This window comes from Anoplopoma fimbria, chromosome 21 (genome assembly GCF_027596085.1).
Source record: "Anoplopoma fimbria isolate UVic2021 breed Golden Eagle Sablefish chromosome 21, Afim_UVic_2022, whole genome shotgun sequence".
Taxonomy (NCBI): Eukaryota; Metazoa; Chordata; class Actinopteri; order Perciformes; family Anoplopomatidae; genus Anoplopoma; species Anoplopoma fimbria.
In genome coordinates, this window is record NC_072469.1 from 8,746,544 (window position 1) to 8,762,349 (window position 15,806).

At 39.5% G+C, this 15,806-nt stretch overlaps 1 protein-coding gene across 2 annotated transcripts in view; it reads right to left on the reverse strand.

Annotated features, from left to right (window-relative positions):
• plod2 (procollagen-lysine, 2-oxoglutarate 5-dioxygenase 2) overlaps positions 1–11,765 on the reverse strand; it is a 29,975-nt gene extending 18,210 nt beyond the window's left edge. For both annotated transcript variants that reach the window (XM_054622576.1, XM_054622575.1), the window contains exons 1-2: positions 11,332–11,765; positions 930–1,021 (exon numbers count right to left, since the gene is read on the reverse strand). In XM_054622576.1, the coding sequence (XP_054478551.1) occupies positions 930–1,021; positions 11,332–11,434 (195 nt within the window). In that variant the 5' untranslated portion in view covers positions 11,435–11,765. The remainder of the gene's footprint in view (positions 1–929; positions 1,022–11,331) is intronic.
• Positions 11,766–15,806: the final 4,041 nt, after the last annotated feature.

The window sequence follows — 15,806 nt, forward strand, 5'->3', positions numbered from 1 at the left end:
TTTATCCTTCAAAACCAGTTAACAATTCTGACAATGGGAGAAAAGAAATTCACTTTTCTTTGAATATGTAAGACATTTCCAAGAACTGTCTTAGAATAGGGCGGAGTAAGATGTGTCCACTAATATCTATGAAAAGAAATAGAGTGTAAAGAAAACAGTATAATTTTGTTGCCATTTTCACCCAGTGGTTGCTAAAATCGCACATTTTAAAAGCTCATGTGGGTAAGTGCTGCCAAAATAGACTTCCAGATAATCTCACTGTGAATGATAAAACACAGCACACAGCTGTTTGGGGAGATAAGAGTGCTGGCTTTGGAGTTTAAGGCAGCTTCATACTGATGATCCACATGGGCTGAGTTTCCTGCAGAACTGAAGTAACACCTTAGTTTCGGTCAAATGATCAGTTCCCTGTTATTCTTTGTTTGCTTATGTAGTGTCAATGGGTTCGCTGTACAAAGATAAGAACACGCCAAGCAACGATATAACCAACACAGAATAACAGGGAATTGCCTTAACGTTAAGTCTTATTAAGAAAGGTCTCAGTTAGGGTAAAAAAATGATAGAAAAGTAGCTTGCAATTATGTGTCTGCAGGAGATTGAATACCAACAAGTACAGCAGGGTCACACAGAGACAAGATTTACAATTTTGAAAATACATTTTTTAAGCTTTTGAAAAAAAACAGTGATTTTATTACAGCTGATTTCCACCTCTGCGGGGAATTCTATACCCACTTTAAGGAGTGTCCCTTTAAGATGGATGTTTTCGCAGCCTGCTGCACTTCATTGTTTCCTTTAACAGGCCTAATCAATCTTGGGAATTGTGTGTTGAAAACATTTGGCTGCTGCGTGTGTGTGTGGGGGGCATACTTAGCTGGAACAAACTGCACATTAGTTTGCAACATTTTAAAGAAAGAAAAAAAAAATCTTACCTTCACAGTGTAGTTGAAATAGTTTGCTGACTGCATAAAGCGATGGAAGCCATCCGTTTCCTCTGTTGCAACAGTCAGGACGAGCAATTTCTCTGCAAAATAAAGTCATTTCCACAAGCTTACTTTCAGACCACAAGCTGTGACTTTTAAGTCATCACCTGTTTGTTGTCTACCTTATTATAATGATATGCGGACATACTCTTGCAGCTAAAACTTGTGAATTCAGAGCAAATTCTTGGTTTCCACTGAAGAGTATCCACAAAAGTATGACTAGTGTTTAATGCCAATGTACACAGTAAGTATTTTGATTCCCAATTCTGTGAACCAAGTTCCTTGTAAACCTCAGACCTATGTCAACAAACTGGTTCCTATTTGGTTTAGCAGTCTAAACCTACATCTCAAATTAGGAACATCTACTATAGGTTTAATTTGATACAAAAACAGAACCATATTCTTAAACTTTGATTCTCTCATCTTTCGTCAACATTTCTTTCGTCTTGGGTTAAACGGCCTCCCACAAACCTCCAGGACATTTCCAGTGGCCATGAGTGCTGACGTCTGAGGTTTAAAGAAGGCTTAGACCAAATCCAAATTAGCATTGTAGCCTCACGTGAAGCTAGAGATGGGCAGACTACACCCACTAAGCTAATTTTCCATATGATTTGTAAAAGCAACTGGGGGTCCACCTGATTACTGGATCCGGTTCATCAAACTCTATTACTGCATTAAGCGGGAGTACTCATTCCTTTCCAGCTTCCACAAGATCATTTCAAAAAGTGCAAAATGTTGTTCTGCAAGAGTAAGCAGGCCAACAAAATGTTAATGACGTTTTAATATGGTTTCATGGGACCAGTTGAATGCTAATCCTGCTTTCATGTTTTAAGAGCCAATCTGCCTTCTATTTAATATACAGCACTGCGTTCCACTTAACCCTAGTAAAGTATTTATTTGACATTGGAAAGTAGTATTGGAACTATGAAAGAGAACATAGCAGGGCCATATAAAAGTCCCAATAGTGCACTCTTCAGCCCAAAAACTGTTTAAGAGCTGGAATACAAAGATTGACATGCCTTCATTGTTTAATTTTGGGGAACACTTTAAGTTTAAACTAATCACATCCTCAGGGCATACAAGAGCCTAGGTCCTATTCTAAATCCCTAGCTGTGCGTGCAATCAAAACCCCCCTCTTCCCACCCACTCATCCACACTTGTACATTACAAGCAGCCTCCTTGCTGCTCTTTTCCATCCGTCAAAGTGACTCAGCCATTCGCTCATCCCAGTCTAGGCTGTGGCCCTGTCACGCCTGTAATAGTCATTCCAGTCCTCCTGACACAGAAGTTCTGTAACAGGTTGGAAATAGTTTCCTGTCTGCCTCGAACCTAACAGCATCAGGTGACGGATAGCAAAGAATGGGGAGATTCAGAACATAGTGAGTTTCTAATTGAGCATCACACCGAAGGAAGTGATGCCTATTCTGAGCCATAAAGGTGTGTCCGTGTTAATGTTCTTGTCTATGGATAATGGTGCATAGCGTGGGGTTTAGTATGTCCCACATCTGGGAAATACATTTCAGGCAATTAGGTATGCTAGATGTAATATGTGGTTGTATGAATAACAATTCATCTGGAATATCGTTTGAATATTTAGTAAGCGGCACACACTTTAAGACCATCTCTCCTAGAAGCCATTTTTTATGTTACACACAAAACGTGCCACAAAAAACCTTACAAAACTAAACTTAAAACAAATGAATAAATATAATAGAGAAACATTCAAACACAGCTTACTTTATCAACTATGTCGAGCTGGCCAGTCGAAGCATTAAGTTTAAGTGTGAACTTTTCATTGTCTGTTTTGTAAAGTTAAAAAAGTAGTTAGACACGGCTCACTCAATCCAACATAGGGAAGGTTTTGTGGGGGGCAAAGGGGGTCTCCAGAACAATTCGACCGTCCGGCAAGCAGTTCTGACTGAGTATGAGTGAACTTTAAGCCTTAGAATTTTTTGCTGGAAATTCTTGACAATATTTTGAAACCCTGTGGAACATTCTCTATCTCATTCTTCCTTCTATTGATAACATGTGTTTTGGATTTCTCTTTGCAATAAACTCAATATGCAGTAGCTTTGTCTGTATTTGTGCAATACAAGTCCTTGGTGGGCTGCATGTGATCCATGCTCTATTCACTTACAGTAGTGTGATTCTAATCCCCTAACAACACTAAACTGCTGTATAAAGAACTGTGCTTTTGCATGCGCATTGAAAAGAAAAACACTGTCTTGCTGGTGATGTCAGGGAGAGATTTCCTGCCAGGAAGAAATAGGCTGACAGCTCACACCAATTACCCCTTGGTGACTTCGCCCTGACCTTACGGAACCACCCGTTTCCCCCTCCCCCTCCCCCTTCGTAAACATGCGGGTCACATGGGTGCACCTCAACAAGCAAGCTCCCAGTTAAATACAGTCTTGGTATGCAAACCACCTTTGATTTAAAATATACCATCACATCTTTATAACACGTACATGTTATTGCAGATCTAAAATATTGAAAAGGGTTTCGGGGTGTTTTTGGCTTCCTCAACAAATAAGTCACGTGGTAACCTTTTTCCTTTTGTTCTGAACATTTCATGAGGTGTGCCTGTCAGGTCAATCCTTGATCTCACACTGTTCAGTTTGTAAATGTTCGCTTCCACTGGGGTCCATCGTTCTTAAGCATCCTGTAAATTTCTATGTGTACGCAGATGACATCCATTTCTATGTTACACAGGATGATCTTCACCCACTTATTGATTTTCAAATGCACATTTACTTAGTTAATACTTATTTTAACAACCTGGGAGTTGCTCTACTCAAACTCAGATTTTTTTGACCCATTGTCAGATTCAGTTAGCTCAGGATCCTACAACTACTGTTTAGTGCTTTACTTTTAGCCTTTAACCACAAACATCAAATAAAGTGAAATACATTCACATGATTGAAAGTAAAAAGGTCTCACTTGATTTCTCTTTGCCTACTTGTCTGGATATTTGCCCCTTTTCATTCAACATGTATATTGATTTATTTTCGTAAGGATTGTTGGCTCGAACTGCTTCATTGTTCAAAATAATCTCCAAGGAGAGAAAACAACAAACCTACCTTCCAATCTAACTACAAAATTAAATCATATGCCTTTTTGTTCAGTTCTTTGATGTGTTTTAATATAAATCACATTGATAACGAAGCATAACTGAGAGGCAAGTGGCAACAAATGAGCGGTTCTTAGACAGCCGTGATTTTGGAGGATGAGTGGCTAGTCAGAGTAAACACAGCAAGCTGTCAGTACTGTATGAACAGCCCACTGGAGGAAAGGAATGTGGCTCATACGGAGCTGCTGTAACTTTGCATGGACGCCAAATGGTCTTTCTCACTCGCTCTTTTACTGTACCACAAGGGCCTAGCCGTCTAGGTAAACTTTCACACTTCCATGTGCAAAAGGTCTGACTCACTGGCGGGGGCACAGCTTACGTCAGCATTTCCTGCAGAACAGAAAGCCCTATCATGGGAAAGTTTACTGGCCTTGAGCATAAGTATAACAAGATCGTCCCTCTTTAAGGAGACAGTCCTGGACAGTGAACACAAACCACTGTTCTTTCTATTTTAGTCTTTTAAGTAAACAGTGTTCACAAATTTTCAAGCAACGGAAAGTGCAAGTAGTTCAGTTGAGGGCCTTAACACACAAGGGGTATGATTAATAAATGACAGAAAACTGCGAAATACTCACCTCTGAATATTTTGCATTAAAACAATTAATGCTGACAGCAAAGCAAATTTTCTACTGTGGCAACACTTTTTTCAATAACATTTTTCAATACATTAGGGCAGGAAGAGGACCAGCTACTGGGATCCTATTGACCCAGAGCTGCGTCCGAAAGTCTGTCTAAAGTATACTGACATATAGCCTAAGCTACTGTAAGCTATCCATTGAGATTCCTTTCAGTGAAATAAATTAATTTCACTCTGGTAAACAGTTATGTAGTTTAAATGTCCAGGGCTTTTATTGTGAAAGGTATGAACAGGACTGGATATTGTGTGTGCTGCCTCACTCAGGGTTGAAAGGAGTAATAAAGTTGGACCTTTGAGCTGGCACTGCTACATTGTAAAGCTAAAACCCCTCATTGCATTACTTATTTCAAGCCAGCTTGCATTACAAAACATTTATAAGAAAAAAACACATTCTGTTGGTATGTAATGTATGGCTTTGCCACCTAAGCAAGTATACAAATGAAAACAGACCTGCCACACATGTACATAGTAAGTATAAGGTAATACCTTAGCAAAGAGAAATGAAAAGGCAATTAAGTTAGTGGCCTAATTTTCCAAACAGTAAAGGTCAGACAAGCATTTTGAAGAAGTCACAATCCATATTTTGGACACTGAACATGCTTAATCAGAGGAGAAACAGGGCTTATCTCTCTCCACAGAGACGTGCATAACATTCCTCAGAGTCATTCCCATCCATCTTGCAAAAGATAAAAGGGCAAGTATCATGTTCTTGTCTACTACAAAGGTTATTGTAACTCTGGCACTGCTTAAAACTAAAAAAAAAAAAAAAAAAGTATGTTTACTTGGATTTGTTGTTCAACTCAAAAAACATAATCACATTCAAATGGTGCTGGGATTGGAAAATTGGGTCACAGCTGGAACCAGGAAAATGTTAATCCAAACAAGAATGCAAATGTGTTATTAATCCAACTGTAAAATAACACAACTACCGCTCAGGACTTCATCAAATGTTTGAGGAGTAGTTCATAAACGCATTATGCTATAATGAAACCTTGAATCAATGTGTTTTTTTTGTCCACTTTGGGATAACGGAAACAGATTCTGAGCACCTTTTTAAGTTCATATGGGTATTTTCTTAGCAAACAGCTGCTTATTTACATATCCAGCAGTTATAGAACAACATTATCATTCATTTGGAGTCCTGTTTCTGGCCACCTGGCGAATGTAAGTCCAATATTCTCTTTTGGCCTTTTCTTGTTCTCTATCAGCTCCTGGGGGAAATACCTGGCTCTTTAACTGCCATTTGGTGCTGAGCAGGTTGTGAACAGTGAATCACTGAAAACAGCTGCCTGCTTCAGCTGAAAACTGAGAGAGTGAACCAAAGCAGTAAAGTTGTTGGGTACAGCTAGACAATGACCTGAAACTCGCTATACATCTGCATAAATCCAGGGGAGCTGCTGATTCAAATGATAATTCTCTGTATATTCATCACTATTATCAGCTTCAGGCTCTCCTGGAAGGCATTCATGGTGTAATTGGTTGTACACATTAAAAAAAAGATAGTTGTGTAAAGAAAGAACAAAGACAGCCAGAGGAAAAGTTCAAACCCTGCCTACTTTGTCACCTTCGCACAGCTGGCGTGAACTGGGTACAAATGTTGTAGTGTCGATTTCGGTGGAAAGTTACAGAATTGGTCGGACACATCCCTCTCAAATTAGTGACGGAAAGGTGTGCAGGGATGGGGGGTTCTAGATCAGACCATCCGACCTCTTGAACACATCTGTAGACTGTCTATGGGACTGAATGTATATATATATAAATAAATAAAAATTCATCTTGTTACTTTAGATATACATTAAACTATGTACAATACATAGAATACCTTTCTTTAACTGCTTAGTTTTCTCTTAAGAAACTCCATTTAATTCTCATTTGAGGAATGGATACACAAGGGACTAGAAAACCTGATGCCCACCGGTTGGTTAGTCGGACATTATTTTAGTTGCCCACAACTAAAATAGAGCTTATTTTCCAGCAGCGTTTTAAAGTCACCATAATTGATAAAACACACCATTTCCATAACACACATGCCGTGTAGCGCATAGGCAGAAAATTGCTGTATTTTCTAACCACAGGCCCCACAGCCTTAGGATGTGGCATGATGTCACCAGCACTGGGCCAGGAAACAATTTTGTAGTCTCGTCACGTCATTTTGATACAAAAATAGCTTGTTTATTTTACCCTACAAAAAACGACTAAAATACAGGAAAAACAGCTAATATAACGTGGTTTGTCACATGCAGTTCTCTTGTCAGGGATAATTGTGACAGTTAGGACAATCATTTCCTCTGTTGATCACAGTCCAGTGTTTCTGTAGAGCTTTAAATCCTTCCTTGTTCACAGGAACACACACATAGTTTAATTCAACATGATGCATTTAGAGGTTAACAATTTAGGTTTAAACAATTTGCTTTAATTTTTGTACTGGAATTGCTGTAACTGGGAAGCACCATATTACATTTTGATAATATTTTCTGCAAAGGGTGTATGAGCCAAGCATTTTTATTTACAACCACATGCTGCTGGTTTGAACCTGCTCCTGTTTCTCTGTCTGGAAAGTGAATTGAAAATGCGTTAAAGATGAGCAGCTAGGGATCTGCTCCCTGAAGTCCATGGTTTGGCATCATCTTCATGTTCTCCTCAGCTAGTTGATTTATTATAACAGGCTTCAATGGATCCTAAGTGCAAACAGAAATCGTGGGCTCAGAAAAAAAGATTATACAAAATTATTGGAGTACCTGTTGTGATTCAACTGAGGGCCAACTTCCTAGTACAAAGCTGCTAGTTGGTCCTCCATAGTTCTTACAATTGTTCTTTTTTTTCTCATTTTCATGTAGCCATTTCTCTCCTTTTGAAAACTATATCACATTGGTATGTTACAGTAAATATTCCAGCCTTAGTACCTTTATACTTAAGACTCCAACTTAAAGTTTTACAAATTAAACAATACGTTACAATTTCAACAGTGCACCCTGCCAGCTGTATCAATTCAAGATTCATTCAACATAGGTCTTGCCAAACTGCTGCTGATACACACTTTCACACGTCCATCATTTAAATGGCTTGTTAAGTAGCACAATGGGATTTTTGTTCCAGTCCTGGCACAGGACCATGTCCTGCACTTGCTGAAATGTCACTTGTTTTCAGTACTGCATATGAGGAAGACATTGCATCATGGGAACTATCCGCTTGATATCCTGCTATTCTTATCTGTTTGAAAGTTGACAGAATACCTCAGCTAAGAAAAAAAAGAGAGAAAGAAACTGACAACACAACGCATATTTGGCTGAAAAGGAGGCATGAAATCAACCTTGTGGTGATGAAGTGACAATGTTCTGAGGCATGATTGCCAGTTTGGCCTGCCAGCAGGGTTTGTTAGTTTGTTAGACTGGAATTACAGGCAATAGAGAGCACTATTATACAGAATTTAAGGCATGGACAACTTTAGGTGGAGTTTCCTTTTCTTCTCTATAAAATGCTCCCTGCTGACGCGTCAGTGTTGTTGTCTGGGGCGGCTGTGGCGTAGTGGAGAGCAAGGTAGTTCTCCAATCAGAGGGTCGGTGGTTCGATACCCGGCTTCGGCAGTCGATGTGTCCTTGGGCAAGACACTTAACCCCAAGTTGCCATCGGTGTGGACTGGATATGAATGTTAGTTAGAACCTGATGGTGGCACCTTGCATGGTAGCCTGTCATCAGTGGGTGAATGATATGTAATATGCTACTGATTGTAAGTCGCTTTGGATAAAAGCGTCTGCTAAATGAATGTAATGTAATGTCTAAAGATGCCTATTCCATGGAACAGTGGAGCAGACCAGATCATACTGAGTGATGGCCTTTATCCTAGTCACCCACACACTCACCCAGAAATGTGTCCTTGTAAACAACATCTCTCTGTAAGATAGTGTTGATGTAAAACAGATCTCATCTCAGCTTTAACTCTTACCAATAGTGACATATTCATGTTAAAAAAATGAAAAGTTGAATATTTCAATGTAAAAAGTTCAAAGTAAAATCCAATAAATACTCTTGCTGTTACTCATAAGTGCTGTTCACACAGTCTGTCAGAAATAAGTGAAAGGCTCCTTTCAGGTGGCTGGATAGTGGGGGTCTACTCCGCCCAGATTTTTGTAACTTTCCAAAACCGACAATCCAACAGCCACGTCAGCTGTTCACAGTAAATGGCAAGGTGCACATAGTTGAGAAATGGGTAGAGCCCTGCATTCCTAACTATTCCACTGTCCCCTTTTTGTTACTGAATGACACCATTTCCGTTTGTACTACAACTGTTGGTGGGTCATCGGGGTCTTAGAGAGGAGTTGGCGGAGATGTGTCAGAATCAGCATTAAGTCTGAACCAGCAGAGAAACACTCGCCCTACATCTGCACAGGTTGCATTCAATACAAATCAGGAAATATGAATAACTGTATATTTTGCCTGTATATGCAATATTTTGTGTAGCTTTCTTATTGGTCACTTGCTGACCACTATTTCTGCTTTTTTATACCCTGTCACTATGACGACCAGCATCTTGCCCCATCTAAAAAGGTAGGTCATTCTGAAACAGTCCGTACAACTTTCTCCCTTATATTCAGATACAACACGATCCTAGCAAGTCAACAACGTTATTTACTTTTCCCCTCAATACTCAGCATCCTTCTTTGTTCAGGAAGGAGGGGGAAAAAAAAGTTTGATTGAGAACTCATCAAGTTGATAATCCACACTGTTATCACCTCACACAATAGGTGTAACAAAGTGTTATGAGTCTGACGTTACGACCCAGACAGGCCCGAAGGCAGGACCAGAATGTTTTATCACTTTGTCTGAGTCGAGAACTAATGGCTTCTATTTGGATTAGAAAAATTTAAAAAACAAAAGAACATCTAAAGTGAGAAATATAAGGCATGTATAATGCAATGCCTTGTGCAACGTGTTTATAGTCTTGTGATTAAATTTTAACAGCAACACAGCAAATTATTCATGGAGTTATTCTGCATTAACTTCTAAGTGAATCAGTGCCTTGTTTAGTGCTTCACTACATATTTAGAAGTTCAAGAATTATTTAATATAAAGAAAACTAGTTTAAATCACATTTTGCTGTTTTACACACTGGACGATTTATTTGCAGAAACATCTGTGGATGATCGTTATTTGGCAATGAAACATAGCTAAACTAAATTTTGACTTTATTTTTTGACCCACTCTTTTTCCCACATAAATCAAATCTATCTAAACCTGAAATGCCTCTATTGTTCCTTAAATAAAATGGTTCCTGTTTATCAGCTATTGTAGCAAGGGCAGTTCGTTATATACTTTTAAAGTTTCTCTGTAAATATGGCACCTGGTTAAATCTTGGGTAATAAAGCTAACTGTAGGTTGATTAAATTGAAACCCAAGCCAATTAAAATACCATGTTAACGCTATTAAATGAAATCTCCATTGCACTCAGTTTGCATGGCCATATAAAGTATGAGGCCTTTATTTCCTACTGCAAATGTATCTAAAAATGTTTTATCTAAAGTTTTTGTAGGTTTTAGCATGTTAAACTCTTGATATAATCCCCCCCCCTCCAGGTGTACCAACAAGACTTTCATATGCAAACATTTTAACCCCGGTAAAGTTAATGTGGCTACAGTGTGGGAGACACCCAGTGAGTCCAGACCAGAAGACAGAACAGGCCTGTAGAGACTGAAGGCATCTGTTGTTCACTAATAGCCTCCCCAAACAAAATGCATAATTAAAAAAGTACCAGAACCAGCCAACTTATGACACCAACAGTGGAATAAATAGAAAACATATGTACCCACGTATGCTGTTGTTTACAGGTCTTTACAAGATTCCCCGGGCATGAGAAAGTGAAAGGAGCTGTGTTTAACCGAAGTTATTTTAGGGTTATTTAGAGCAATTGAGCAGGTTTGTTTAGACTTTTGTATGGTTGTCTCAACAGCTGAGCACTCAAGCAGGTTCTCCTTGGCCTTACTCCATCAACCTTCAGTCACAACACCTTTACAACCGCTTCTCTGTTTCTCGAGCACATCATTGCTTGTTTGCTATTAAAATCAAATATTAATGCATTCAGATTTATGCAAAAATGTGTCTTATAACTGTTTGATTGTTCTGGTTTTCATTCAAGCTTAAAAAAAGCAAAAAGCAAGTGTCAACAAATGAATCTTTCCTCCAATTGGTTGGTTATTTCTTGCACTTTTTACAGCCTGACTTGTGCATATAAAAGCCGCTGCCAAAAAAGCATCAAACAAAAAAACAGGATTGTGAGTAACCGCAGACGGTTCTTTTAAATTACGCACTATCACGTCATTTTACGCTCCAACATATGTTAGGCTTTACATTCAGATCCACGCTGCAGGAGGGGAAACCACAGCACGTTGATGTAGCCGGTAAAATACATTTTCTAAAGTAAATGATTAAATATTCTCACAATTAGCATGACAGATGTGACATGCAGGCAGAAGATGCGCTGGATAAAGTCTGCAGCAGCCTTCATGCGTCATGGCAATGGATAGAAATCAGGCTGTTTGGAGTTCGGGGCGCTCCGCAAACAATAGGAGGACGCCGCAAAAGTTTCTTACCTTTAGGAATAGGTGCAGGACCCTGAGGTGCATCAGTAGATAAGACACAGTTTGCAAACTTCACCCAGCATGAAAACACAAAATAAAACATGAGGTACTCCATTGCTGCTATTGTGCGTGTCCCGGGACAAAGCGAGAAGGGACCACCGGACTATGAGCCCCCTCTCCTAGCAGGGGGGTCAGGATCCTAATGTAACCGAATTCAGAAAAAGAAAAAAAGAATTCCTCCAGTGGATATGAACTTTTTCTGTACGAGCAGCTCTGGAGAGACAGATCGTGCTCCAGGGGAGGGGAGTAGTATAAGTAACTGCAAATCAGGGAAATTAGAGAGCAACAGGCGTGGTTTTGTTAATTGCGACTGCGGCCACTTGGGTTCCCGGTGAAGTTGCAGCCCATGAAGAGAGGGAGGTTAACGCTGTTCAGCCCTGAACACAGGGACGTCCTGCGCCAGAGTGTGACTTAGCACAGCTGTATTTGAACCCCCCCACCCCTTAACTGTTACACAGCCTATCCCCTCCCCTGGTCCACTCCCCCTGGGCACCCTGCCCCAGTATGAGCAACACTACTTCCTTTACACCATGCTCATTCATGCTCACAAGAGACTTTTTCATTCAGCCTGATTAGTGCAAACCATGAAATAAAACTACAAATTCACATTTTATAATGCTCTGATATTCCACCTACCGTATAAAGCATTATTCGATATATGTTTTGATATTTGATTTACATATTGGGTTTTCTAGGATAATATACATTTATATTACATTACATTACATTACAGTCATTTAGCAGACGCTTTTATCCAAAGCGACTTACAGGAAGTGTATTCAACATAGGTATTCAAGAGAACTACTAGTCACCAGAAGTCATAAGTGCATCTCCTTTCTTAACCATTTATAGCAGTAATGGAAGACTTATGTGGATCCTTTACATCAGTTGAAGTAGAAATACCACAGTGAAAGAATACTTATTTTCAGTAAATATAAAAAAAATCAATATATAATAAGAAGTAGCCATACTGTGTATGTCAAACTCTATCTATTAAACATTATTTCTCTAGCGTCCTAAATACAGGTAAGTGCAGTTCAAAGTGCTTCACAGATGAATGACAAGCTATAGATTTTAAACTGATCAAGTGTGGTCTTTAAAAACAACAGAAAAGACAAAAGCAATTCAGCAAGTTAACAATTCAACAATGATAGACCAATGCACACAGCCCGATAAAATTATAAAATGTAATAAAGTACATTTAAAAGCTTTAATAACCGTAATAGTAGTTCTACAAAGGGAAATATAAACTAGATTAATAAAATAGAATTAAATTCTAGTCTATTGTGATGAAGGGGTGACATGAAGGGGTGTTTGTAGGCCAACTTTGAAGTTAGCATCACACTGGTTCCCTCCACCAAAATCCAATGGGATTTTTCCATTGGATTTATGATTATTGCAGAAAATAAGCTCTGTGGCAAACAAATGTTTATGATACCTACATGTTTGGTTCAGCAAGATAACTTTTACAAACGAACACCATTTCTTTGATTTTGAAGTGAGAATGCCATGGGCAAAAGTAAAAAGTTCACATTAGCCTATGAGCGAAATACACCACGTTAGCATGACTTCACTTCACCACCACTAAGCTCAAGGTGGACTAGTGTTCGACGGGATGGCGTTTAGTATTCTCATTAAGCCACTTGTTAGCAACTGCCTTATTCAAGACACACGTGCTTCAAATTTCACGAGTGGAGTATTTACTGACGTATTGTATGTCATAGAAAAAAACTTTTAAATATCTTAAGCTTGTGTTAGCAACAGACCTTATTTCTGACAACTAACCACAAACCCGTTTTTTTTTTACATGTTAGTCCTGCACACACAAAGAGGAGGGAGAAATGAAGGGGAAACAGAAACCAAACACTAAATTCAGCTTCCATCAACCGTTTTATTGTATTTGTGTCTGTCAGTGTGTCAGCTGACCTTGAAACCAGTGCTTTGTCTCATTTCTGTCTCTCATTCCTTATTAGGAGTAACAGAACTGCCCCCCCGCGGCGCAAACCATTCCTCTCTGAGAAATACTTTGCACTGTTGCGCTTGCCGCACATGCCCAGATTGTTTGACTTTATGACATCACCGGGTTCATGGTTTCCTTTACAGAGGGAGTAGTTTATGAGATAAATAATTTCTTTCCAGAGAAGCCACGATAAAACCAGAGAATGTAGAGCCGAGCCAGAAGCACAACATAGAGTGCTAGACTTGGACCTCAACTATTCATTTTAATACAATTCATCATGCAATTGGCACTAAAGTGAGCACTTTATGGAAATGATTGGGTCATGATCAAACTATCACTTTGGATTCAGCAGGCTCACTTCAAACTAAAAAAGGCAATATTACTTATTGTGAAGCACAGAAAAAGTGTTTGTTGTACAGAACCATGTCTTGCTTTAATTCACTGGCTCAAGTCTGAACACCCACCATACATTTGGAAAGGCCAGTCAAATGTCCTCTGGTTTTCATTACAGCCTTGACAAAATCTCCCGAGGTTATATGAGCTGTTTAATATCCCATCAGAGGCCTGAACCTGGAGATGTGAAATACTGTAGCTTAAAAGAAACATTGTAGTTTTTTTTACCTTTTATAAACTCATGATTTGCAAAAAATGTGGCACGTGTTAAGAGCCCATGGTGGCAGCGGTGACACTGATGACACGTTTTAATTTGAGATGCATGTGGTGTGGGTGAGAAAATTACCTTTAATTACAGAAAAAAATTGGCACATACAGAATACAGAGACCGGGAGACTGCTGTGGTAAGTGGGTGAGGGCGGAATGGAAAGCTAGGAACTCACCAGGAAACTTGCACATTATTATCCCCACACCATAGCCTGGGTAGCAGTAGAAGGCAGCAGACTTTGGCTACAGCACATGTGAACTTACGGCTAAATACAGATGTTTATCAAATCTTTAAAGGAAGAACAGACTGTCTGGAACTCTCTTACAGCACAGGTGGTGTGCTCTGGAGTCTGCTTTTTAATTCTGGCGTATTTCAGTGCCAAATAAAACACAAAAGCCTCCAGCCCTCACTGCTCACATTAGTAAAAGACTAAACAGGGTTCCAGCATTATGACGACAGTATACCATCATCTATTTTCAGCACTGTTGTGGAGACGGTGGGTTTACAAGAGCCGTTTAAATGTAATCAAGCCAAAAGAAGGAATAGATGATACATCAGTGAGGCAGACTATAAAGGAGATGCCCAATATTAAACTAGAAAGGAAGAAGAGCACTGCAATTATTCCTCCATTCATTTCCTTATTTTTCCTTAAGACTTCCATCAATAATGGCGGGCATATAATGTAAAGGACACGTTGACCCTCATCTATGTCAGTGTACGACTTTAGTACACTGATATAGATGACATAACCGTCAGTGGTTGGGACACACCTTGGATTTCTTTCTACGCTCTACTCTATTTTTGAGCCTCTTTTGGTGGAGCCACCGGATGGTTTTCCAATTGCACTGGTGAGTCACAGATCCTAGACGCTCGGCCCCCTAAACCTTGCTAGGAACCCACAATTGCACCATGATTGTAAAAGAATGGGTTTTATATTTATCCCACATGCTTTGATCACTCAGCAGAAAGTTTAACTACTACTCCAGATCAATGGAAAGGGCAGTACTCCTTTCCCTCACTCGCTCATCTTCCTTGGAATTCATCTTTACGTCATCCCTGGCCCAGTTCTGTCTCCGTTGGTCCCACTCATGAGGCCACGAGGCATCCGATGGCTCAGGGTGTGGTCTAGAGGTGGCTAGGAAGGGGTTTCATCAACACTGCATTTAATCTAACACAATAACTTTAACAAGCACAGCAAGCACATTTTACTGTCAGCCTAGAGTGTGTTCACAGAAGGGGAAAGAGGTTAGACATGGATTCATTCTCTTTGATCGTGGGAGGTCTGCCTTCTATTGTCTCAGACCGCAAGAATGAGTTTACTGTAAAAATTTAAGCAGCAAATTGTATTTAATGCACAGTCAAATATTTGTTTGCAATTTTCAAAGCTGGGCGATTTTCGGTTGTATAAATAGAGACTGGAGCTTGGGGGCAGTGTTCCTAGAAAATTACCCATAATAAGCCCCTTTGCTGGCCTTTCATTTGAATGCCATCATTAAGCAGCCATGTTAAAACCAAATGGCTTCTAAGGAAACATACCAGAAGTAAGTCAAGGAGAAGAGATTCAACCTTGCATTAATTCTGTCCTTCCAGTGCCACCTTAATTATCCTAAAAATATGTGAACACATTACCAATTCTTTTTGCCAAATACAGTTTGGAAGTATTGTAATGGTTGCCTGGCCGATGGTTTTTCAAATGCAGGAAGGGTGACATCTTTATTTTTCCCAGAAGTCACATGGAAGAAGGTCGGTGTGGTTAATTAGATGTACAAAGCCCAGGACTTTGACAACGTAGACTTGGATTCGGGT